The following is a 26,382-nucleotide window of genomic DNA, read 5'->3' as shown; positions in this document are numbered from 1 at the left end:
TGTCAGGAAACAATGAGATGTGTTGAGAAGCAAGACCCACAATCCCAAATAAGACTTTTTTTTTTTCCTTAATGGGGATGTGGTAATCATTGTAACTTCCTCATCCATGTCTGCGTATGTATTTTGTCCTACCATTATGTTCATTGACAGTGTGATAAAATGGGAGGATGGAAGTTGACGAGGGAAGGCTCATTCATTTGACTTGGTAATCATACATTCTTCTCTCTTTGACCTCCATCAGTGAAAGGTCCTCATATTGCAACGATGTGTGGACGGAGCAGAGCGGCCTTTCTGTTTCTGTGGGCTTGCTTGCTTGGTATCAACAGCATACTGGGTGGGAAAAGGTAAGAACTCATAACTCTCAATGCACGTGTGTAATACATTAGATCAATTAAGCTGCACCACATATAAGCCTGCTATCGGAAACAAAACAAGTAGTTCCAAAATCTCCAAATAACACCAATATGATCAAACATTTAATGGGACATTGATTGTATACAATGTCGGACTGCACTGGGCAAAAATATTGAGAACATTATTTCATAATGCTGGTGTCGAAACTTGCCCAAGAGTAAACTCGCTTTTGAATCTGTCATTCAGCCACGGAGAGGATCAGCCATACATTTACCGGGTTGATATTCCGTCTGCCTGCCTCCAGCTTGGTTTATTGGGTTACACTCTTAGAGAGCATATCCACCATGGTTGGAACTGGGGCATCCCCACAGGACACCTGCATGCTTATAATTGCATAGAGGTAATAAGAAGTGCAACACAGAGTGAACACACAAGGAGTCGAAATAGCAACTCCCCACTTTAGGGCCGAGGAGACAATGTCCCTACGTTATCAGTTTTACAACCTACGTTGTACACAGTGACTGATGCTTTCTACACTGAGATATTTAGCACCGATGTCTCCACATGTGGTTTTGACAGTGGCTGTAGGGATAGTGGGGTGGATGTATAGGCACTTTTTCTCAGTGTCAACACTGAGGAGTTGGATGTCAGCTCACCAGAAGCAGACAAACAACCAGAGAAGGAATGGGGATTGGATAAGAGATGACAGCAATAAGATACAATATCATGTGACTGTGACTGTAATAATTCCCACATGATTCAAATATTTGGCAGCAAGTTCTGTGTAGCGCATTTCAACATAGCATAATCTTACTCCTCTCTTTGGATTAATCTCAATAAATGTGACAGGGGGAAACAAAAAAAAAAAAAAAAAAAATGGGAGCCAGTTAAGCCTTCTTGAACGAAAAACAATTCCAATTGTATAATTCTTCAAAGCTGTTGCAACTGCATGATATCGTTTGAACTCTCATAGCATTCTGGTCCTTGTGGAGAATCCCAGGGAGGCTAAAGAGATCAGGATTTTCTTCACACTTGAATAATTCAGTTGAACTGTCACAGGCAGTTGACTTAAATGGTGATGTGTTGGGATGGTCCAGCTTTCATTTCGCAGAAGTTACACCGAAAAACCACACTTACATGCAATATAGTGTATATTTTGCACCTGAAAAACAGTCAAATGCAAAGGAGAGTTGAAATGTGTAGTATGCCAAAATATTTGCTGCACAGCAATATGCCATTTTAAACTCTGTTTTATCGAAATGATCAACCGCTGCTGTAGTGTGCTGAAGGAAGGTCTGATTTACAGGGCTTGATGAGCTGTCCACTATAGGAAATGTAAAGCCAGTGATTACCTGACTGAGAAACTGTCACTGTAAACTGCAAAGCAATTATCACCCAAAGATTTACTGTATAATCCAGTACCCCTTTTTGAAGTCAAATCCAGAAACACACTTACACCTTGGGGGATTTCAACAAGGCACGGTAATCAGGAAGACCTAGCACTCCGATACAGTATGGTGCCAACGGAAGAAATTGCCTTATAATTAGATATCCGGCAGACAGGAGAGACGGCGAAAGCGAGAGAGCGTTAGAGGTACAGTAAAATGGAGAGAGAGCAAGAGAGAGAAAGACTGGGAGAAAGAGTGTGAACAGCACTGTTGCTGTTCAGATGACCTGTAGATGGGGATGGTGTACAATGTTTTAGGAGGAAGTAGCCCCTGGCTGTTAAACGTGTGTATCCTGCCATAGCACCTTTTCTAAATCATCTTTTTTTTTTTTTTTTTATTATCCTTGGAAATATAATTTTGTACCACCATTGCATAGTTAAAAAAAAAAAAAAAGATGCATCATATGAATTTCATAGAAATCACAAGGTTGACATTTTATAATCTTTCACCAGTGTTAAATAAAGCTATCGTTCAAAACAGAGTAAAACATATTTTAGTAAGTTCAGTGTATACTCTTTGTCTGTACATTTACACTCTTGCTTTTCTTTCCGTCAAATGTATTTCAATCACGGCTGAACATAACATTCAGATATCTTGGTTTCTATTCTGTGTCATTGAAGATAGAAATGAAATGAGTGTCACACTTCTAGTGACAAAAATAACATGTCACGAATCTGGTGGAAATGCTTAGATAATTGTGAAAAGTGACTAATACAGAGGGATCAGAGAGGTCTTTTTATTTAGCCCCAGTCCACATCCCATGGACTGCGGATGCAGTTGATGTTGTCTATATTTATATATAATTGGCCTTCCAGACTTAATTATTACCGTACTTTGGATTTGTGTATTTCAAAGCATGGACCTCCAGGTCTGATGCCAAATAAAATTACTCATCACAGTTTGTTTTTTTACACTTTGTGCTTGCTTCAGAGAACAACCCTTTTTATGTTTTTTTTTGTTGCTTTTTTTTAATTGCTATTATTATTATTATTATATTTATTTACCTTTTTGGCAGATATGGAATGCTTGTGAATTAAAAATAATTGCACACAGAGAGAGACATGCATTAACCCATTTACACGAATCCATGTGCAATGCAATGCAATATTCAAAGCTGACATATCTACCTCAGTGCTGCAGCTTTGAGTATGAGCTCTGTCTCTTTACATGGTAACAGTCCAAACAGCATTCTCACCTTTCCCAACCTTGTTTGCCCACCTTCTCTAGCACTCCTACACATTTGTTATCTTCTTTTCTGTGTCATCATCTCTTCTTTTGAGTTTCTCTCACATGTTTCTCCAGATATCACTCTCCTTCCCACTACATCGCCTACTTTTCTTTGCCTTCCATTGCAAGTCCCTGCGAACTAATCTTGATGACCTCTCTTTCTCCTTGGAGCTGTTTTGCTCACAGAGCTTGTTTCCAAACACTTCATGTTTATTTTGCATGCAATCAAGCCAAATGCTATTGGCAAGAACACGAGGGAGAAGATGTGCCACACAATACACTGTTGAACAATTATTATCAGCACTGATATACATGCAAAACAAAGGCTTGCACATATGCATACAGACCTTGGCTGTGCAGTGCATGCATGCACTGATGCGTGCATTGATTCTGGTGTGCAAACATACGCACACATGCTCTATCTCTCGTTCCCCACATCCCATTTTTATACGAGACAGTCTAATTAGTGTATGTATATCTGAAATATTTATGCATGGAAATGCAAACTGTGCATGCACAATTTCTGATTGCATGTGTATGCGTGTATGAGAGAGAGCGAGAGAGAGAGAGAAAAAGCGAGAGAGAGTTTTGTATTGCTCAAAGCTTTTTGTTTCATGTTGTTGAAAGAGCACATTCAGCAGAGCCTTTGTGTTCTAAAAGACCATATTAAGGTATAAATATTGCATTATGATTTCTCCATTTCATTTTCTACTTCCTCTATTGTGCCTACATGAACTTGCACATGTGCACGTCCAGTCTTAAATCCCACTGACAAAAATCCTATTTTAGCCAAAGAGACATAATGTAAAAGTGGAACCGTCTGTCGACCATTGACCATGATTCACAATGTCATGGTGTCCTGCTGCAATTTCTTTAAACAGGGCCAAAGGTATTTGTGGTCATACATACATTTTAATTGATGTTGTGATTCTCAATGTGTTTTATGCTGTAAATTTACTTCAACATGGATGCGTTGCTTGATACCAAGATATAATCTTCTTATGTTTTTTGTTTTTTCTGTTTTTTGTTTTTTTTTCTTGGGGGGGGGGGGGGGGGGTGACACATGATTTGTCCTCAAACTTTGTTCTCAGTTAATTTACAGTTTTGATTTTTTGGGGGTTTCTCGCTGTGACTCTCAATTGTATCCTTTGCTTTGCCAGCTCTGGGCAGAACAGCATGACAGAAGAGCAGAAAGATGACAGTAAAGTGTTCACCAAGATCTTAGACAGCCTTCTGGATGGCTATGACAATCGCCTCAGGCCAGGACTGGGAGGTCAGTAAATCCAAGTCATTGAATCTGTTTTGTTGCTCATGATAGCGCCATTTAAAAAAAGAAAAGAAAAAAAAACTATGATGGCTATGATGGATGTGAAATCATCTGGTGGGAGTCTAATTATATTTAAGCAATGTTTACTTTCAGTTTGTGTGACTGAATGAATTAAAAACGTATTCTATACCAGCTGCTTTTTGAAACACTATATAACATGCCTTTATATTATTACACAGTGAGTGTATTATGGGTGATTTTGCTTACTCTTTGGTTGACTTTCCATCATTATTGGAAAAAAAGGAGAAATAACAGAGTCAGTATAGATGAGTGAGTGAATAAGTGGAGAAAAAAAAAGCATGACATCAAGAGAACACATGGAAATATGTTACAATCTGCATGTGAAGGACACTGATGATCACACATCATGATGCAGTGGATATCAAACAAGCCTGCTCGACGTTCAGCAGCAACAATGAAAAGAAAAAAAAAATAGGATTATGATGTGTATCATTTATAAATCTTGCTGTCATATTTTTTTTTTAAAGGCATGGGGAATGAGCTGTTGGATCTGTACAAATACACTCATACATCCAGCCTTTCACCTTGTCCACAACTAATCCCCTGTGGACCCATTTTGGATGTCTGAATTACTGGACCACAGGGGCATATTTTCAGCGATATAGCTTTATACATTTAAAAACATAAATAAATAAAATTGAGATTGAAACTTGGTCCAGGTAATGCAGCTGACAATTCAATCAGAAATGGTTATACACATTTAAAATAGATGTCAAAATGATTATTATTTTTTGTTATTTAAAGCTTCAATGTTTGTCAGTGAATGTGTGTGTGGGAGAATTAAGTATATTGATGAATAAATTGAATGGATCATAGGCTTTTCGTAGGCAGTCTTGTTTTAACAGGTAGTTAAGGGCTAATGAATGCCACTGATAGTCACTCACTCTGGCAATTTCCTGCTTCAACAGAGCGTGTAACTGAAGTCAAGACTGACATTTTCGTGACAAGTATTGGGCCAGTTTCGGATCATGACATGGTAAGATGTTTTGTTTTGTTTTTTGGGTGGAGGGGCTTTCGTAAAGGTCATTTGTTTTCTTCTATCATTCTTACTATCCTCACCCCAGCCTCATAACCCCTCTGGATTCAATGGTCTCTAATCTGTATAGTATTTATTGATTTGACCATTTATTCCATTAACTCGTGGTACTTTAATTAAACTGTCACTCATGAAATGTATGATTTGGTGCATGGTTTGTAATTGCAGTCAACAAATAGTAAATGTTGTGACTCATGAATAAGACTCCATCTGCAGCAAAAAAAACAACAACTATGCAGTAAACATTAGCTGCAAATCATATTTATTTGTTCTGGGATATCAAAAAAGAAGAGACCTTTTCACATACCGATACGTCTTTCGTGGGATGTCTAGATACTGAGGTGTTTAAGTGATGAGTAGATTAAATGACTATGTTTTTTAGACAAATGCAGTGCAGCTATTTCAAAACACAGATTAAGCAATTTGACCTCAGCTTCACTTCTGAAACATATTCAAATTGCATCAAAAACGGCTATACCATATGTGTTACTGTCACTCGAAAAGGTCAAGCTGCTGTCACTTCCCATTTGAAATTCCAGACAAGGACAAGGGTATGTTAAGACGGTTTGACAGCAGTCAAAATAAACCTCCAACAAAAGAAAGAGCATTGTTCAAATTTGACATTAAAATATAAATAGTCGCTTCTGGGATTCTTTTAGTTTTCAGCTTTCTACCTTGAGCTGTTCAAACAAGAATCTGAACTGTGCCCTGTGCACCAAAAACCAATTAATAGCATTTAAATGATTCACTACCCCCTGCTGAAGAAGAAGAAGAAAAAAGACTTGTTATAGCCACGTGAAGTGTGTCTACTCTATTTGACATAACCGCAGTTAATTGCACGAACTGACATGCGGGCCAGCACTATTTTGCTGTTCTGTTGAGGCCAGAAGGAAGAACTGAGGAACTGAGTCTTCTCCATCTCTAGCCTTTCCCTATGCTCCATTCTTTATTACCTTGAAGCTTGATTTCAGTTTATGCTAATTATCTTCCTGGGACCAAATGGAAAAGAGGGGAAGGGAACAAAAAACAGGCTGAACTGTAATTTTTACAGGCTCCCTTTACTCTCCTGTGCAGTCATGTGGAACCATTAAAATCTGCTCTCAGCTATAGTCATTAGCCAGCTTGAAAATGAAATGTCCTCCTAATTTTGCATCCAGTGCGTTTTTTTGTTTTTTTTTGTGTCCAGTGCAATTCAGATTACAGAGCGAGGACGTTTCCCCAAAGATAAATGCTAACAATAATAATTTTTGGCACTTACATAACAATGCAAAAACACATGAATGGACACTAAATGTTTAATTTGTTGAATATAGAGCATTAGAAATGACCAGACCGTGACTATGCCAACAAAAGAAGACGCAAAGAAAGCCACAGACATCATGTTGAGGTATTCTTTGAGAAGATACCAGCAAGGAGACTATGGGCCAAGAGATCTTCCCAGAGTTTCTCAAAGCCTTTAACAGGAATAGACATTTAACAGCAGGGAAACTAGACCAAGACCAGTGTAGGAAAGTCATAGTGACACTGCAAAAAAAAAAAAAGAATGTACATGAAAAAGGGTAGGAGCGTGAGGTGAGGTTTGATTACTCAGCATGTTTTCCATACCACCTGTGTGTAAAGCTAGAAATGAAAGTGGCACTGGGTGAGAATTGTTGCTTTTAGTTGACATCTTTTCACTGCGTTCATTCCCCCATCCACCTATAGGAGTACACCATTGATGTCTTCTTCAGACAGAGCTGGAAGGATGAACGATTAAAGTTCAAAGGTCCCATGGCTGTACTGCGTCTCAACAACCTGATGGCCAGCAAGATCTGGACTCCGGATACCTTCTTTCACAATGGCAAGAAGTCAGTGGCCCACAACATGACCATGCCCAACAAGCTACTGCGAATTACAGAGGAGGGCACACTGCTCTATACGATGAGGTAGGCTTACGTGTTGTGTTCTTGAGTTGGTGCAACGAGTCATCCTCAAATTAGAAACTTGCAGGTTTGACCTCCCATCTTGCCCTGTCCAAATGTCAAAGTGTCCTTGGACATGACACTGAACCTTGGACGGCACCCAATGGAGATTTAACACCTTGCGTGGTCGCTATCACCATTGGTGTGGTTGTGCTAATGGGTGAATGTGACTTCTGGTGTACAGCACTTTGAGATGACTGAAGCAGTGAAGAAAAGAAAAGTGCAACAGTACTACAATCAAAATTGTTGTTTTATTGGAGGGAAAATTAATTATACTGAATAGTTGATAATAAAACTCAGTTTAAATGGGAGCACATTAAGGTAAAACTGAATATTAATAGAAAAGAAAACATGAAAAATGGATACATTTAACCTACATTGTTGCAAATGAGTATTCTGTATCAAGATAATTTGCTCTTCAGATTGTAAAAACAATACATGTACAAGTACAAAAATATGTAATTTCCTAAAACAGCTGAGGACCTGTTGTTTGATCCAACAGTAATCCAAGTTGATAGCCCACTTGTAGGTTATATTTTTTTGTTCATCAAGTTTATGTTACAATTGTGAGCAAGGTGATAATGGATTAGATGTTGAGAGCGTTTTGTCGTCTGATCGCATTGTTTCCAACTGGATTCAAGTATTGCCATGTCCTTGGACAAGACAGTATCGAAGGTTGGCAAGCTGACATGAGAACTTTGTTGCCATTTTTCTTAATTCGTGTTGAAGGTGAACAGTTTGCAGAAGTGAATACAATGTGAATACTACAGTTTATATTTATATATTCAGTGTGTGTGTGTGTGTGTGTGTGTGTGTGTGTCTAAACTATTTATACCTGTATATGATGAGCACTTACCTTTTTCGATTGATTCATAAAGATGAAAAGCCACATTTACATAATGAATGAACCTTTGACCTTTATCTGATGTGGTTTTAAATGATTTTGGTGGTTGATGATAGAGGCGTTGATTATAATTGAATATATCACTCTTTAATTTTTTTTAATAATTTAATTTTTCATCAGTATATTGTCTCACATATGTAGCCTCAACCATGTACAAGTGTGAATACAGCCGGTATTTGTATACACAATGTATAAAAATGGTTCTTTTACACAAAGATGATTGATTTAACAACTGGATGATTACAAGTTTTTATTTCTGTATTTTATCTATTTGTTGTCCCTCAAATATTATCCCCGTGTGCATATATTTTCATTACGAATTGCCATCTTTCCATGACAGTGTTCAGTAGGAAAAATAAAATTGTTTTATTCCGTCATGATTTATCTCCTTGGGGATGCTGCTTGACAGTCACAAGCAAGACGATAAGGTGTACGGCCAGCTGAGCTGAGTTTAGCACTACACTCGGCACCTCAGTAGCCTTCAGCAGAGGGCGGGTAAATAAACCCTTCATGACAGGACAAACCTTGATGCTCAGCACGGAGTGATGCTAATGTGAGATGTCTAAGGCAAGGATCGTAAAACATTTGTTTCAACATGTTTACTGGCGGGGGGAGGGGGGAGAGGCGGAGCCCATATTGCTGTCACAGATGAGTGAGATGAGGGATAGATGGGAGATTAGTGTGTCACGGGTGGCCTGACATGCTGTTTTTCACCAAGCTGTCAGGAAATAGAAACTTACAGCTCAGGGAGCTGAAGCATTTACGTTGGATTGGTTGGAAAGAAGTGCAGCTTCATTCAACATTGTTTGGTGTGAAGAGACTGGGAAAAAAATAGAAGAAGACGAACACCACATGGCGCCTAACTGTACTCCATTGTCACGATGCCGCAATTCTTCCAGCCTTCCTCCTTGTGCTGTCCCTGTGCTATATTTTTTTTCTTGGTTTCACACATGCTCTGATTTTCGTATTTTCCATGTTACTATTCTGTCTTACTGTCTGTCCCTTTTTAGACTTACAGTAAGAGCGGAATGTCCCATGCACCTGGAAGATTTCCCTATGGATGCCCATGCTTGTCCGCTGAAGTTTGGCAGCTGTAAGTCATCTTTAGTAGTGATGTACACTTTACATACAGTTTTATGTAAAAGTCAATGCACTATATTTGTTTTGGTATATGTATTATAACATATTTTATATTTTATTGGTACCCGTTATTAAAAGGTTTACATTTCAGGCAAACATATTTTTTAATCAAATCCAATCATATATATATATATATATATATATATATATATATATATATAATTTTTTTTTTCCCTCCCTCAAATGATTGAATTCGGTTAAAAAATACACCTTTTCATTTATCGCATCTCCAAAGATAAGTGTGATTATTTATTAAAACTTGACCTTAATGAGATCTCAAAGGTCTTTATAATACAAGTTTGGTTTTAAGTGTTGCTAAGACTAAACAATATCTTGACGAAAAAATCCCCTTCTCGGAGAGAGCAATCTCCAGGTGGTGCAGATTCCCTACAACTTCCAATTTATTCAGGACTAACCGTCCCAGATAATTATGCCCAAGAGCAAAACATTGAATACAAAAAGATGTTTGAGGTGACTCTGAACCACCTCATAAACCAGGTTGTCATCAAGGGTGCTGGTTCAGTCCCTTATGCCACCTTTCTGTGCGCCAGGTTAGAACCTGATATGATAGCTCTCATCACTGATGTGGGAATGTGTGCATAAATGGGTTTGTTTCAAGAAACAAACAAACATCCGCTAAACCTATACCCAACATGTGTAAATGACCATAAATGCACTATGTATACACACACAAATACAAGACTAATGTGTGGTCATCACTCTTGCTTAAATGGAGTTATGACCTAAACAAAAAGGCATCATCACAACCCAATTTGACCCCTGCAGAACTCTCAGAACCCCGTAAGACCTTGGCATGCATGAAGAATGCAGACCTGCAATTATCCAACGCTGTGCCGACTGTTACCAGAGCTTCAGGCCAGCTGCTCACTGCTGACATCTTCCCTGTCCCTGTATCAACTTCGGGCAGATATAACAAGAGATAGACTGATGGAGGTTTTAGACTAGAATAGAGAATGAGAGAAGAACTAGAGTGAGAGCAAATGGGCTGGGGGGGGGTGGTGGGTGGAGGCTGGTTGGGGGTGATGGGGTAAAGAACCAGGAGCTAAAACACACTAAACCCACGGAGAAGTGAACATCACACTGTCTGGGTGCCATCCTTCAGACAGCTGCACAGCGTGAGTGAGAGGAACGAGCCTTAACCGCCTTTAAATTGAACTCACTCCCTAAATATTTTAGTGATGAGCTCTCTTCCTTATGCTGCAGTCTGCAGTTGAGCCATCCTTTCCTCTGCAGTGGCCGAGCCACACTGCAGCTTTGACAGGTTGGGTGGCCGAAGGGAAGAAGAGACTGACTTAGCTGTTTTAAGGTCATGTTGTCCTGTTGGGATGTTGTTGTTTTCTTTTCTTATAAATTGGGGGGGTGACATGATGTGCTGCGACATGATCTGACACAACACCATATCACATAATACATTGTTATAGAAAACACCATAAAGCATTGGCAGGTTGTGCTTAGTTTAAACATGTTTTGCCTGCTGACACTCTACCCGAGTGAAGAAAGGGATAATATCTTTAAAAAGCAAATTATAAAAGACAGCCAGCATATTGATGAGTGGGGAATAGACAAGACGACAAGAAGTAGAAAGAGGGAACGTTTGGGTGCACTTTTTTTCAGATCTGTTTGTCATCAGGCATCCCTTGTAGCTCCAAAAACATAACATGACAACACGTGAGGACAGACTCGCAGCAGCAAAATTATTTATAAGGTTTTACTCTGTTCTGCCCTTGCCAGATGCCTACACTCGCGCAGAAGTGGTCTACGTGTGGACCAGAGGGGCTGCCCAGTCTGTGGTGGTGGCAGAGGATGGATCCAGATTAAACCAATACGATCTGATGGGACAGAGTGTGGATTCTGGTGTGGTGCAGTCCAGCACAGGTAGGCTTCAGTTTGCCTGGAGTGTGATTCCCTGTGATGGAAATAAGTGTTTTACGAGTGGTGGCTAACATTTCAAATTGAGGCCATGTGGGCATTATTATCATCAAATGAAACAAAGATCTCCCACTCCACAATCATCATTTCACTCTAACTTGTGGTGCAAATGGTTTGCGATTGCATATTGTGACAGCTGCATGAGTTGCAATGGATCTGCAGTGGCATCACTGTGTCACTTTAAAAATGATAGACCACGTCCCAGATTCTTCATTTCCCAAATGGCCATTTCACCCCACCCCCGCCAACTCATTTTGGTCGATTGATACTGGCAAAAATTAGTCACAGCATGAAATGGGTGACCTGTTTGCTGCGATGTGAGCTGCAGGCAGAAAGTAAAACTTGAGACATCCCTTTCCCTTTCATCTTTGCCTTGTTTTTACTGGCAACAGGCTCCCACGTGATTTATGTACACTGTAATAGTTATTTTTGTCTCTGGAAAACCTCAGAATCAACATGTTGTTATAAGTACTTCAAACCCCCGTGCTGCTCCTGTGACTGTTGTGTTTTGTAGAGGACTGGCTGTGAAAGCACTGATGAAGTGGATCATGCCTGGATATTGAGTTTGTTGACAAATGGCATCCATAACTGTGCCGATAAAACTCAAGAACAATAAAACTGTAGGATACAACACAACAAACCTTTGAAAACGAACACTTTAGACTATCAAGGCGGCTACAAAAGATAGTACGCTACAATTCTTCTGCACTTTGGTCTCTGTGCTTGTCCATATTTGGTTTGAAATATAATCTTTCACAGTGCGTAAACATGTCAAGCCTTGAATAGGTTCATCAATAGGCCTCAATAGGTTTATGGACAAATAATGTATTTAGTGTGTAGAGTGTACAGCACTGTTAATTAAAACTGCCCAGAATTCATGGATTCTCAAATAATTTACAAGATGCTCATAACAAGTCAAGTAACAAGTAAAATAATGGAGAACCTTTTGCAGTCACTGTCTGTCTTATAAACACCACCGGATGTTTTTCATTTTCATAGTCTTCCAAACTGTCACTAACTTCACTGATCGTTTTGGTGACTGCCCATTCTTCAACAAGTGCAATCAATGTTCAATCAGACTGAGATCAGATAAATAAACTAGTTGGCCAGTCTGAAACTCCCCTCCTCCCCCATCCCCAGAAAAACCCTCCCTGATTGTTCTGGCTCCATATAAAGGGTCATTGCACTGCTGATTGTTACACAGTCTGTAGTTCCAATCAGCTGCCACAAATGCCCAAGCAGTGAAGGGCTAAACAAGGGTTCATGATATTTACTTGTTTAACCATGAAATAAAGCTAAAGCCAGGTCTGTAATACTGGGCATTTTTCTGTATAGTTATTCATCATTGATGTTAATATTACATGTTAGGTATTGTTTTTTACTTGAATAACAACTGAATCAAAATGGCAACTCAAAACTGTCAATGAACTCGGCAGTGGGGGAGAGGGGGGGGGGGGGGGGGGGGGGGCTTGTAACATTGCCATAAAAACACAAGAAATATACATATTCAATGTGATAACAGCTTTATAAGAGTTAAGGTTGTAGAAACTGGAGCCCAGTTAATACCGGGAGAAAGGTAGGGCATGCCCTCAAGGTCATCATATATCAGAGGGTTAACACATTAAATTCCCCATCATATTCATACGTATGGCTTATCAACCCTAAGAAACATGTACCTGGAGAGAATCTGCCAAGGAACTGGGATCTCCATACAGAAAGACTCCAGCCAAAGGCCACCTTGGATTTTCTCATCCACCATGAGGCAAGAGTAGTAACTACGACACCACAGTGTGGTCCCAAAAAAACACACTTAAAAGCCATTTACCAAACCGACCTAATTACTTCTGAACCACAGCAATTTGTGCATGACGTGCTAACAGGGTGATACTGCACAGGTCTTCATATATAGCTGTAACCCAAATGAAATCAAAGCTTAACCAACTTCATCGGTATTATCATTATTACAGTTTCTCTTTGAAGATTTGTGTATGTAACCTTTCCATATCTTTTGTCTGCGTACAACAGGAGAATACGTTGTGATGACAACTCATTTCCACCTGAAGAGGAAAATCGGCTACTTTGTGATCCAGACATATCTACCATGCATCATGACAGTCATCCTCTCCCAAGTGTCTTTCTGGCTCAACAGAGAGTCGGTCCCTGCCAGAACTGTCTTTGGTGAGTTGTCTACTCTGTTCTCTCAGAAACATCTGTGGCGAGAGAACTGAGCCCATTACCAGAAGGTTTCAAATCTGTTCATGGGAAATCAGTGTGGAAGATACAATGCTGACACATTAGGCACTCACTCAGAACTATAGCAGCATATAGCTCGCCACTAAATACATTGGATTCCTCATAATACATCAGAAATCTACCCACTAATCAAAATGAAGATTTAGTGAAAAATTTACATTTGTAATCATTGTGCTATTTCTTTCAAAATCTGATTTTTGAAGTATATTTATTACTTCATAATGAAGTTGTTTTTCCATTTCTTTGTTCTGAAGTTGAATTGCATTTTGCTGTAATTATTATCATCTAAAAATTTAAAAATGATGAAGAATGGGTTTCCAAGTGGGTGTTCACAAACAATTACACCATGAAGAAATCTGACTCATGTACTCCTGCATTGTGTCAACCTCAGAATTTTAAAACCTTGCACAACACAAGCAACTGGTGCACAACCTGTTCTTAGAATCTTATTTGTCACCCTACATGTGTTATATACAAAATATTTAAATGCCATGATTTTAGTCAAAGGAGCCTGGTACATTTTCCGTGTTGCGTCTGACTATCTTCAGTTTTTTTTTTTTTTTTTTTTTGATAAGGATAAAAGCATAAACCACACATTAAATGGATGGCTCAGCAATTTGAGAATTATACATGAATGTTTTTTTTACCATGAAAGGGGGAGAGCTGCAGCCTGACAGGATGGACTAAAAACTGCATTTAGATTTAAACAAAGTAAAAAGAGGTTTGACGTTTTCAGATTCATTTGATGCGTCTCATTTGCAAGATTTATAAACATTCATGTTTTAAGAATTTGTTGGTGATTTTGTTCTGTGGAGTTTGTAATGACTGTTCAGAAACTGCAAACTGATGACCAACTGCAGTACTCGTCTTCTCACATGATTCATATTACAAATGCAATCTGAAAGCCAACTGCCAGACCCATCTGTCTGGTGACAGTTTAACCCCTTGGAGCTCCAGACTCCCTCTTTTGTGTGGAGGTCAATGTTTGTGGTCTGATTAGCCTCTTGAGACATAAGACTATGTTTTTGGCTTTTGTGTGTATATTTTCTACATTTGTATTAACGTTGGCCCAAGCGTATGGCATAAATCAATTAGGCACAAGATACAAATATATTCTAATTAATTGAAAATAAAGTTGAACAGAGTCAAGCTCAATGTGGGGGGATTTTGGTGTCATTGCCATTTTTAGAAATGTTTTGACGTAGATGTTTTGTGAGGGGCTTGAGTGCAAAAAAACAAAGTAAGAAAGAACAGCCTGCAAGCTCTGCCAAGGCTAAGACAAAGAACCACAGAGCCTCGCAGAAAGCTAGCTTTTTATATCCTATGGAACTCTCTGCCCCGGCGCTCCAGATATCATGGATGAGAGACTCAGCTGCACAGAAAACTAGCAGTTTTCTGGCATGGTCACACTCAGACATAATCAGATAACGTCACAAGACCGTTCAGCAACTCACCAGACCAGGTACATGAATGCAGACAGACAAACACTGAAATTGTCGCCAAGAACTGACCAAAGAGTCACAAGCTCTGACTGCATCTGGTGTGTTCTGACTGTTTAGCTGCACCCACCACGTCAATGCAACCAACACTCGCCGCAATGTTTTGATGCGATGAACACGTCAACCAGAGAGAAAATAGAAACATGGACACTAACAGCACTAAAGTGTTGCTCACACATTTTACATTGCTATGCAGATAACTGTTTATACGGATTTTAAGGTCAAGTTATTCTTTTAAAGGGCATCAAATGTAAAAACTGATTGAACTGCTTGTTGTTAAGTCCAAAATATTGTTGTATAATTTATCCATACTGTTGTACTCTGTTCTGTCTTTGCACCAATGAGATGAACATGAGTCTTAATCAGTTGTGACCCGCTGCAGCAGAATTTCAAGTGCAAAGCTCAGAATGAATCCAGAATTACGTGCGCTGAATGTTTGACTACTAGTGTGTGTGTGCGTGTGTGTGTGTGTGTGTGTGTGTGTGTGTGTGTGTGTGTGTGTGTGTGTGTGTGTGTGTGTGTGTGTGTGTGTGTGTGTGTGTCTATGCATGTGTGTGCACATTGGCCTGCGTATTTGTATGCGGCTGTGTGTGTATCTGTCTGTCTGTCACACTAACGTCTTATATAATACCGCCCAAAAGGAAAGCTCTTGCTAGTCTGCAGCATGCTCTGTAGCAACCCAGCACAGCAGCAGGCAGAATGTCCTTGAGTTACCTCTCCCCACACTCTTTCTTGTTCTTTTCCTTCTCTCTGCCTCCCTCTCTCTTTCTGTCTTCATTTTCTTCTCATGGATGTCAGTGTCTCCCCTAGCCCACTAGTTAAAGACTTTTCCCAGAATCACGACACACTGGATTTTACAGCTCTGCAGTCTCCAGCAGGTTTTTTTTTTTTATACTTCCTGTAATGTTTTGGTGTCTGATTGATTAGGTTTGTGAGTACTTTTGTGTGTGTGTGTGTGTGTGTGTGTGTGTGTGTGTGTGTGTGTGTGTGTGTGTGTGTGTGTGTGTGTGTGTGTGTGTGTGTGTGTGTGTGTGTGTGTGTGTGTGTGGCACAGCTTGGTACCTGCGGTGCTTGTCACGTGTTGGAGAAATGAGGATGGCCTAGATTGGATTCAAACAACTATCTAGGGCATGTGTGTGTCCCTCATGCTATTATTGCTGGTTCAGCTTCATGAGATTACACGTATGTCGTGTACGCAGGCATGTGTGTGCATTCACGCACAGACACAGCTAAATAAGCACATGTTCACGTTTTCATAAACACAAAATGTCCCAGGATAGTTGATTGGCCGTTCAAGTGACAAATATGCATCATGCAGTACAGCAGATATGCAAGTCTGTTCATCAAAGAGGTTCAAATGGAAGTATTGCAACACATTGCTTTATTTGACACAGCGTCAAAATATGATCAGTTTTAAGTCACCTGCATTGAAGTTAAAATGTTTGAAAATGCATTCAATGACCATCTGCACATAATTCATCATTAATAACAAAGCCAATTATGATTACCTAATGCTTACCGTCCACGTACCAATAAAGTATAATTGGTTTGATGACCCACGCACTGCCCCCTCTCATTTGGGGTTTTAATAATGCCGTGTGCATGGATGAATGAATTAAGACTTGAAATATTCCTCAGATACAACATGTGGGATGACCTAAATTCAACAAGGGTCCAAAATTAATGCCTTGCCTGTCTGTGTATCATATATTGTAGGCTGCACAATTATCTAATAAATTAGTGAATTAATGAGAATTCACTTTCACTGGATGAGCAGTGGGAACGAGCATCATTCTTACCCGTAATGGTCATTAATCTTTATTGCAAATGGATCTTCACAAGCAAAATCACTTATACAGTATGTGTAACAAAGAGAGTATAGAAAGACCTTATTTTCCTTTATATCAATAATTTTTGAATTGCCGCTATGATTGTGCTATCAAATCCCCACTTGCCCCAAGTGCCAGATATGATGTAATGACTGACTCTTTCAGTAATGCCCATGTTACCTCTGAATCAAGCCATAAGTTAGAAACACTGTATGAAGCTGACACTGCTACATATGAGATAACAACTCCACAGACAGAAGATTCAAGGTGATTTTTTTATTCTTTTACTGTGAAAGACAAATGACTTCAAGGTGCTAATATAGTTTACTCATTCCTCCCTCACACACTTTCACAGCTTGGTGTCCTCTTGTCTTTATTACAGAGTGGCATCATAGTGCATCAAAAGCTGCACTGATACTAAGAATAAACAAACAGCTACTGTCATACAACGTGCGTTCTGATTAATACACATGTGATCAGCTTAATGTTTCCCACAGATTCGGCCAAGGCTGGCACAAAAAAAATATTACCATGAATAAACACAGTGTTAAAAACCACGTTTAAATTACATTATGTGACTATCAAGCACAGCCTCTGCACTAAATTTTTTTTTTTCCCTAAAGCTTCCCCTGTGGATGAATAGGCAATTTAAAAACACAGCAGTGGGTAGAGTTATCTTATTTATCACTGTACCGATTAAGAGGCTGGTTAGTTTATAGCTAGTTCGGTGTAGTGGAAAACTGTTGGCAATTTATTTGTTTGCAGTCCAAATGTAAACCAAAAAGGAAGCAGCCACTAATGGCGCTGATATGGTGCTTTCTCTCTCCTCCGCCTCCCTTCCCCTCCTGCGTTTCTCTGTTTCTAAGCTGTCAGGGACAGAAGCGCTCAGAAGATTAGCTTGCTTCCTTCTCTCCTCTTTAACAACGATTGGCTGTGTATTTATTGGTTCTCCCATGATGCTGTTTAATGTATCTCCTCATTAAGGAATAGCACCTTGTGTGTGAGTGAACGTGTGCGTTTGAGTTTTGAGTCGATGTGTGTGTGTGTGTGTGTGTGTGTGTGTGTGTGTGTGTGTGTGTGTGTGTGTGTGTGTGTGTGTGTGTGTGTGCGTGTGTGTGTGTATACATGTGCATGTGTTTGTTTGTTTGTTATATTTGATCATGCTGGTTGCGTGTCAGTGGGTGGTCATACATTTTCGTCGCTGACAACATTGTAGGCAGTGCTACTATATGATGTATGTGTATGTGGGGGGGGGGGGGGTGTTTACGTGTGCGTGGCACAAATCTCACAGCTGTATTACAGGCACAGTCATTTGCATCACCCGCCAATCAACATGTCAGTTTGTTTCTTCAGTTATGTAAATCGAAGGTGACGTAGTGGTGCTGAAGGTAATGTGTTTCTGGGTCAGGCTTCCCCGAGGCTTACGTTATTGATAAGGCATGAATAAATGAGAGCTGCAGTACAGTGCAGGGGAAATGTTGACAGGCATACAACAAAGACAGTCTCACTCCTGGGAGTGGTTAAGGCAGCATAAAAAAAAGTTGTTCGACAAGTCCCTACACAAGAATCATATTCATTCATCAGATTTACGAGTTTCAACACGAGTACACTCTCTAATGTATTAATGTAAGATCAAACTGGTCATACTCGTGCTCCTGTGGGTAAAAAATGATCTACTGCGACTAAAGTCACTGCTGTAAATGATGGTAACCACTAAAATATTTAAGTTATCGTCTATTTTCCGAATGAAAATTGAGACGGAATCTGATCCCTTAAAGAGTTGCACATGTGAACATACCCTTTGGAAGCTGATCTTCTAATGGGAACATTGAGGATTGAGTGTGATTGATGCTCAGAATACCACACATATGATCCATTTAGCATAGTTGTCTTGACAACAATATAATATTCGGCATGTCTCTCACATTGTGTGGAATATGCTGATATTTTGGTGAACTAACACAAAGCATTCGGCAGACATGCTGCTGTTATTATGAGGAGGAGCATTTACTCACCTGGTTCTTCCCTGTTTCATATGCAAGCAGACGAACACAGAGGAAACTGTTTCAAATTGATCGATCTCCTGTAAACATTGTGTAAAGCACACAAGAATCTCAGCTAAATTTCAGTGATAGTAAATCAACAACAAATCATCATGTCTGCATGAAGCAAGCAAAGTGCAAATTGTTTGGTTTATGCAAGATCTTTCCTTTCTTTTCACCCTTTCGTATTAATTTCAGGCAAGTAAAATAATTGGTTGTTTTTGATCAAGAATATCATCATGGTTAGAGACAGAGAATTACATTAATATCCTTCCAATAATGTAAAAAGACAATGGCTTCCACCTTGGCATCCTTCATTCAGTGTTATTGCTATATTTGTCTGGAGGATGTACCACAGTGAAGCTGTTTATGAAGCTGAAGTCTCAAGCGTAAACACCATTTGCACTTGCAAAAAACAAACAAAAAAACAGCTTTATTGCAAATCCTTCAAAGCACCCAGATTAGATTTGTGTGAGCTACTCTTAAAGGACTGTGTATTCTTTGAGTGAGCAGTCACTTTTGACCTCTTCCCATATTTTGATTGTCATGTTTGATTGCTGGCCTACTCAGTCAAAACATTATCAGAGGATAATCTATGCTTGGGGGTGGGGGGGGAGGGTTCCTTTGCCACACAGAGGGTTGCCTATGGCTGTAATGTAATGAATGGGCAGTGTATCTTATTCATTCACTTGAGATTGGCTCAAAAACGTGAAGCTTGTCACTTCTCTCTGCTATTACGAGAGTTGGAACAAACAACGCAATGTCAGAAAGACGTCAACAATAATGAGAAAACATTGACTTTGCATGTCATGCAAAAAGTGTTTGTGTGTGTGTGTGTGTGTATGTGTGTGTGTGTGTGTGTGTGTGTGTGTGTGTGTGTGTGTGTGTGTGTGTGTGTGTGTGTGTGTGTGTGTGTGTGTGTGTGTGTGTGTGTGTGTGTGTGTGTGTGCATATCCACTAACTCTGACCGGCAGCTAGACATTGAATGAATTGATGAAACCAATTTTCTACGAGCTATATTCTGTCAAAAACTCATTAACCAAGGGGACATTGTCTGCACCATATTTACTCCCAAATGTTCCTTTTTGAGAAATTTGCACATGTGCTTAGTCATATCAAAGCTTCCTTTCCCAGAGGCAACAGTGACTGTCCTCCCAATTTAAAGCAAGCAGGCCAACCTTGTGTATTCATCATCTTCATCATCTCTAATTTACCTTGTCCAAACTTGCAATCTAGCAGCATTTTTCTTCTCCCCCCTCTCATCTCGATATTTATGTGAATAGCTGAGTCTGGGCCAACAAACAAAGGCAAAAAAATTATGCAAGATATATATATCAAATAAATCAAGTGGCATTGCTTGTGCACACTGAGCTAAATTGAGTGGAAGGGACTCTCAAGAATTGAGTTACACCACTAATAATCCAGTTAGAACTTTCCAGATCAGTGATTTTGTTCATTAACATCCTTCAAAGCCTCAAGACTATTAGTAACAACATGTCAGATAGAGTCATTTAAAACCAGCTCTGGAGTCATGTACTAATGAATCAGCTTCCCAGTTTTCCAAATGAGTCCTAAATAGAACCATCACTAAACAGACACAAAGCAGAATTGTCCATCTGGAGGTAGGAAAGGCACAGCCAGCCGACTCTTATTAGCAGAGTAACACACATACATTTCCACACATATATGCAGATGACATATAACGTTTGCATTAACGTGTACAAGCTAATCATCATCCAATCACGGTTGCATCTGTGCATCATTTTAAGTATTTTTACACCGAAGGCTTTCCTCCACTCTCTTTCTTTCTCTCTCGTGGTATTAGGACATTGGAGGAGTTGAGAGACTTGTTTCCATGACAACAGAGCTTGTCAAACACAGTAAAGTATATATGATGCTGAGCATCAGGCTGCTTTTGCGAGGACTTGTGTAATACCCAGTGGTGCTGCCGTCCTTCTCCCCCACAAAATTAACTGATTTACTGACAAACAACACTGACAGACCAACATCTGCCACAGATGTAATCTCCCTCATTACTTTCTTCATCTCCTTAAAACATAAATATAAAGAGATCAGATGCGGTGAATCAGAGGTGGCTGTGAAGTCACTCCCACTGTGGACATAAGTGCACATGATTGCGAGCAAAATCACGTTGTACTGGCTGTTCTCCAAAGGAGACTGTTCTGGCACCCAACTCTAAAGCAATGACACCTTGATGCTACACTGTCACTCCACTGCAGTCTCAAGATGGTGTTTCAATTTGAAATGATTTAGACAAAACTAGCAGATGCAATTAGATTACAGCTTTATGAGAGCTAATGTATGCGTTGCATTAGTTTTTTTCTGGAACGCACCTGCAGTTTAGGTCAATTGATAGCATATTGACATACTGCCTTGATTTTGTTTTTAACAAGAAGGAAGACATGCTGGGTAATTTCTTATTGCTTCTTCCATCAGTGTGGCTGGTTTTAGTTTTAAAATACAACATAAAACATAACATATCTTTCGCATTCTCACATAGAATAGCTGCAGATGAACTTAATTTGAAGTTATAACATAGGAGGGCATGGAAATCTGATAGGAAACCTGAATTGTTTCCATATCTCTTGTTGCCATGCATTCTAAACAATCAAGCCCAGCATTGGTTTTCCTTACAGTGGTTGCAGTGCACAATATGGAGCTTCATCATGAGGTGCACCGTGGTGGCTGCATTTAACTGCTGCTTCCTTTAATCTCGAAGTGCCGCCTCTCCATCAGTGTGCATCACATACTGTATGTGGGTGGCTGAGTTATGTCTTTCCACTGAATTGGATATGGATAGCATCACTTTCAAATGAACCTTTCATTTGTTTTTGTTTGTTCGGACTGTGCTCGTGCCAAGTGTAATTATGCCACATATGATGAAACAGGTGTCTGTCTTAATCATTTCACTCTGTTTTAATGTAATTCAACAAATTATATGTCTTTATAGGACATTCACAAAAAAAAAAGGTTTTAGCAATAAATTACTTACAAATAAAGACGTTTAACCAACATATTTATTATCCCCTTCACTACCTTAATAAACCCCATAAATGCATGCATCCATCAGAGGCATCTTTCTCAGTTATTTCCACTAACCAATCACTTATTTGGCTATGAGTAATGTGAACATAATATCCATCCTTTATGGTTCATGTCACAGCACCAAGTCAGCAAAGGCAAAGCAAGTGAAAAGAGAGTGGGAGGATGAGGAGTCAGTGATTCATCACTTAACACTTAACTAGGACGGGGGGTGTCCACAATTCTGACAGGAAACAGTTACATATCAGGAGGACCTGTGTAAAACTCAATGGAAGTGGTAAACAGAATAACAGGAACAGAGTGTAAAATATTAGTGTTTTGGGGATTTACTCCATATTTTCTGACTTCGTTTATTTTTCTTAACTGATCTCATGACAACCATTCTTCGATCCAATTTATTTAACATTCAGTACATCACCATGAAAGTGGACAGCCATTTTGTGATTTTGAGTTTGTAGATGCACATTTTACCGACAAGAAAATGCTGATATGTAAATATCATAAAAGCAGCCAACATTTTTCATTGGCTATGCCGTTTATGTATTTATTTTTTTATGATTCAGTGTCTGCATGCAAAAAGCCAGCAGGATACACCTGCTGGTTCACAGAGATTGGACAGTTGCTGTGTGAATTGGTGACACAGAGACACAAACTGAGCAACCAGGCAGGCTTGAACCATTTCAGCATCATATTAATATCAACCAATTCATCTTCTTATCCTACTGAGGGTCCTGGGAGGCATAGCCAATCCAAGTGGCAAGACAGAGTGCACCTTGTCACCAGATCACCAGTCCAGCACAAAACACAGAGGGACTGACTCTGGGGAAATTTTAGTCAACAAACAGCCTCAAACATGTTTTTGGACAATGGAGAAAAAGAACACATCACCTATAGACCCTGGAATAACATGCAAAACTCATGAAAGGCTCCAGGACTGCATTCCAACCAGGGTGGGGGTGTCGACTCCATTATGTCACATCATATATATTTGCCAGACAAAAGGAGGAACAGTAACAAAGTATTTACTCTCATATTTCCAAATTACTAACACACTGTTGGCAGAAGTTGTACCAAAACTACAGTTTTGCAAACAGTCATTCTGCCATGTTGTATTGAATAATACCTACATTTTCAAAAGGACCAGGCTCCTTTTTTGGGGGGTTGTGTGTTTATGTAAATAGTGTATTTTGTTTCTTCCCTTTAACTAATTTCTGGAGTGATCAAAAATGATCACATCAGTTAGAAAATTATTTTTAACTATTTTTGTTTATGGAGCAAATCATTATTCTAAAAAAAAAATGTCAACACCATCTTGTGGATCTTGTATTTATACAAGTCAGCATGCACTCTCTACTATATGTTTGTACACAGCCATGGCCCCACATGCAGCATGCATGTGGGAGGACCATCTCTGCATATTTTATAGTTCCTCTACAAGCCAGATGTTATTCATGCTAGTCCAGACTGAACCGATGGATCTTTCAATGCTTGGATTCATGTTGTTCTAAGTGTAAACATCTGTGGTAGCCTGTTCTGTAACGAGCACTGCATTGACGAATGTGCTCTGACCTACTTCCCCTTCCCCTCTATCGTGGCTCTGCACTGCTTTCTGGAGCTCATGTTTCAGTATCATGCTAATTTGCACTAGAGAGATGGGATTAAAAATGAGGCATCCATCTTTAATTTCTGCATTATTTCTGTGTGGATTCATTTTGGTATATTATGGTAACTGTGCATTGGTGAGTAGGTCATAGCTGGGAGGAAATTAGTTGGATTATCCTTGTTATTAGTCAACAGCAGTGCCTCTATATATCCTTCCCACCTGCATCTGAAGAAAGTGCTACCTTTGTAAGGTTATTAAAAGCATGCACTGTAGGACTGATCACATAGATTTATGTGACTAAAATACTTGAGCTCAGAAAAAAATAACTCACTTTGCATTGTTCCTATTCCATGATACTTTGAGGTTGCTTCAGTTTGGGAAATATTGTCTTTGTAGGCATCGTGTGGCTTGCGCACAATACTTGGAATACTGGATTTGATTTGCAGTATAGGACAAAGAGCTTACTCATTATTTATTCCTGTGCATTTACTGTACAAAGGTGACAAATGGCAGCACCTGAAACTTCAAGGATCTAACGGTATTTCACGTTTTTTTTTTCTCTACAGGAGTGACCACTGTACTGACCATGACCACACTGAGTATCAGTGCCAGGAACTCGCTCCCTAAAGTGGCCTATGCCACAGCTATGGATTGGTTCATTGCTGTCTGTTATGCCTTTGTCTTCTCGGCCCTCATCGAGTTTGCCACTGTCAACTACTTCACCAAAAGGGGTTACGCTTGGGATGGGAAAAGTGTGGTACCAGAGAAGGTATGTAAAAATGATGTTTTAACCTTCTTGCATAGCTATTCCTGGGTAGATTTTGCATTAAGGTACACATGGAGTAAATTGCGCTAATTATCGCATATATTGTGGTTGCATAACTGGGCTCAAAGGGAATTTATATATTTCCAGGCAAGGAAAGACTCCATCAAATCAGTCACAAGAGATGTGAAATTATATTATTTCCAGTTAGTCTTTGTTACAGCAGGGTGGTACTTGCCTGCTGATAGAGCTACATCAGGCAGGGAACATTCATTTGCCATCACCACTTTCTCTAATAGAAAATGCAATGTGAATAACATTAATAGTTTAGTGTTCATCTTTCTGCTCCAGTTGTCTTAATGCCACCGTCAGCAGCAGCGTACTCTGTCATCTCCAGCTGTTTTTAAAACAATAGTAGTATCCAATATTAATTCATACATTATTGAGAATATTACTACCATGTGAAATGAGGTAGATCACAGAATAGGAGTAATTGTCATCAAGAGTGGTGTCTGAACTTTGATTAAGCCGGTAACCTTAACCATTTATCCCATCTCTCCATCAAATGCAATTAGCAAAAGAAGAAGAAGGAGTCTCTCCTCAAGAAGAACAACACCACAGCCTACCCAGCTGCCACTGCTACAGCCTTCGCCCCCAATATTGCCAGGGACCCTGGATTGGCCACAATTGCCAAAAGCGCCCCACCACCCCCTACCGAGCCCAAGGAGGAGCCAAAGCCCAAACCTCCAGAGGCCAAGAAGACCTTTAACAGTGTGAGCAAGATAGACAGGATTGCCAGAATAGCCTTCCCTCTGCTCTTTGGAACCTTTAACTTGGTCTACTGGGCGACATACTTGAATAAGAAGCCCAAATTGCAGGGGATGAATCCACACTAATCCATGTTTCATTCCTTTTAAATTATACCCGTAATGATTTAATTTCTTTCTTATTCCTCTTGAGAAAAACAGAAAAGAAAAAAAGGTGTTTATTTTCAGACAAACATGGTGTCCATGCTGGTTTCAACTCCTACTTGTTGCATTGCTTCTATGTTTAACTACATTTTGAAGATTTTGAAAAAAACAAAATGCAGAAAAAAAGAAAAGATAAAAATACAAACATTTGAGAGGGTGTTGTTCAGGTCTGGGATGATGCTACGAAGAAAATGCTACTATAAATATATAGCCAAGAGAATGCTATTCAACAGCTGCACATGGCCCAAATTGTTTAAAGGGGCTTTTGTTTCTCTGTTTCCATGTTTTGTTTTTGGCTTTTCTTTGTTTGTTGTTTTTTTGTTTCCATTTTGGTCTTTTTAATTCAAACAAGGAATCACTGACACAGGAAAAGGCACTTATGTATATGCATGGGCAGGACATACTTATTTTATTGTTTCTTTTAATTTCTTTAAAATACAGATCAACTGGTGGCTTCTTCATTTGATATCAGCAGCAAATTGCTACACTCAATCTATTTCAAAATATCTTCCATTCTCTGTAGATTTTATTTGATTCAAAAATATTTTAGGGGTTTCTGCAATAGCAATAAAACATGTCTCAGTGGACACACCATTTATTTAGGGTAAAAGACGACAAACTAAACAAGAATCCAATCATTTCTGTGATCGCCATAGAAACTATTTTCCCTTTTTTTTTTTTCAAATCATTGTAAATATTATCAGGTGTTTAGAGATGTCAATATTATGTTTAAGCTTTGCAAAGTGTAACTAAAGGGTACGTTTATTGAATACATGGAAATACGTTTCTTTATTTTTGGTTCATTTTATGATACTTTCTACAAAAAAAAGAGTATATACTGGTCTGACTCATGCTTAAGTGACTGTTTCTCGCCAAGTTGACGTTCCATTCAAAGCTGCTTTCACAACAAAGTAAAAAAAAGATATATTCACCTGTGTGTATGTGTACACACTGTCCGCAACAACAGCAACAACAATATCAGTGGTATAAA

At 39.3% G+C, this 26,382-nt stretch overlaps 1 protein-coding gene across 1 annotated transcript; it reads left to right on the top strand.

Moving 5' to 3' along the window:
• Window positions 1-264: 264 nt before the first annotated feature.
• gabra1 (gamma-aminobutyric acid type A receptor subunit alpha1) lies at window positions 265-25,316 on the top strand (the record flags this gene model as incomplete). Its single annotated transcript, XM_080508368.1, has 9 exons — window positions 265-344; window positions 4,190-4,302; window positions 5,286-5,353; window positions 7,118-7,338; window positions 9,289-9,371; window positions 11,171-11,314; window positions 13,394-13,546; window positions 24,224-24,426; window positions 24,996-25,316. 9 exons carry the CDS (start codon window positions 265-267, stop codon window positions 25,314-25,316), a joined length of 1,386 nt encoding a protein of 461 aa, XP_080364494.1.
• Window positions 25,317-26,382: the final 1,066 nt, after the last annotated feature.

Source organism: Blennius ocellaris (genome assembly GCF_963422515.1).
Source record: "Blennius ocellaris genome assembly, chromosome: 14".
Taxonomy (NCBI): domain Eukaryota; kingdom Metazoa; phylum Chordata; class Actinopteri; order Blenniiformes; family Blenniidae; genus Blennius; species Blennius ocellaris.
The sequence above is the reverse complement of the archived record's forward strand: the minus strand, read 5'-3'. Positions and strand labels throughout refer to the sequence as shown.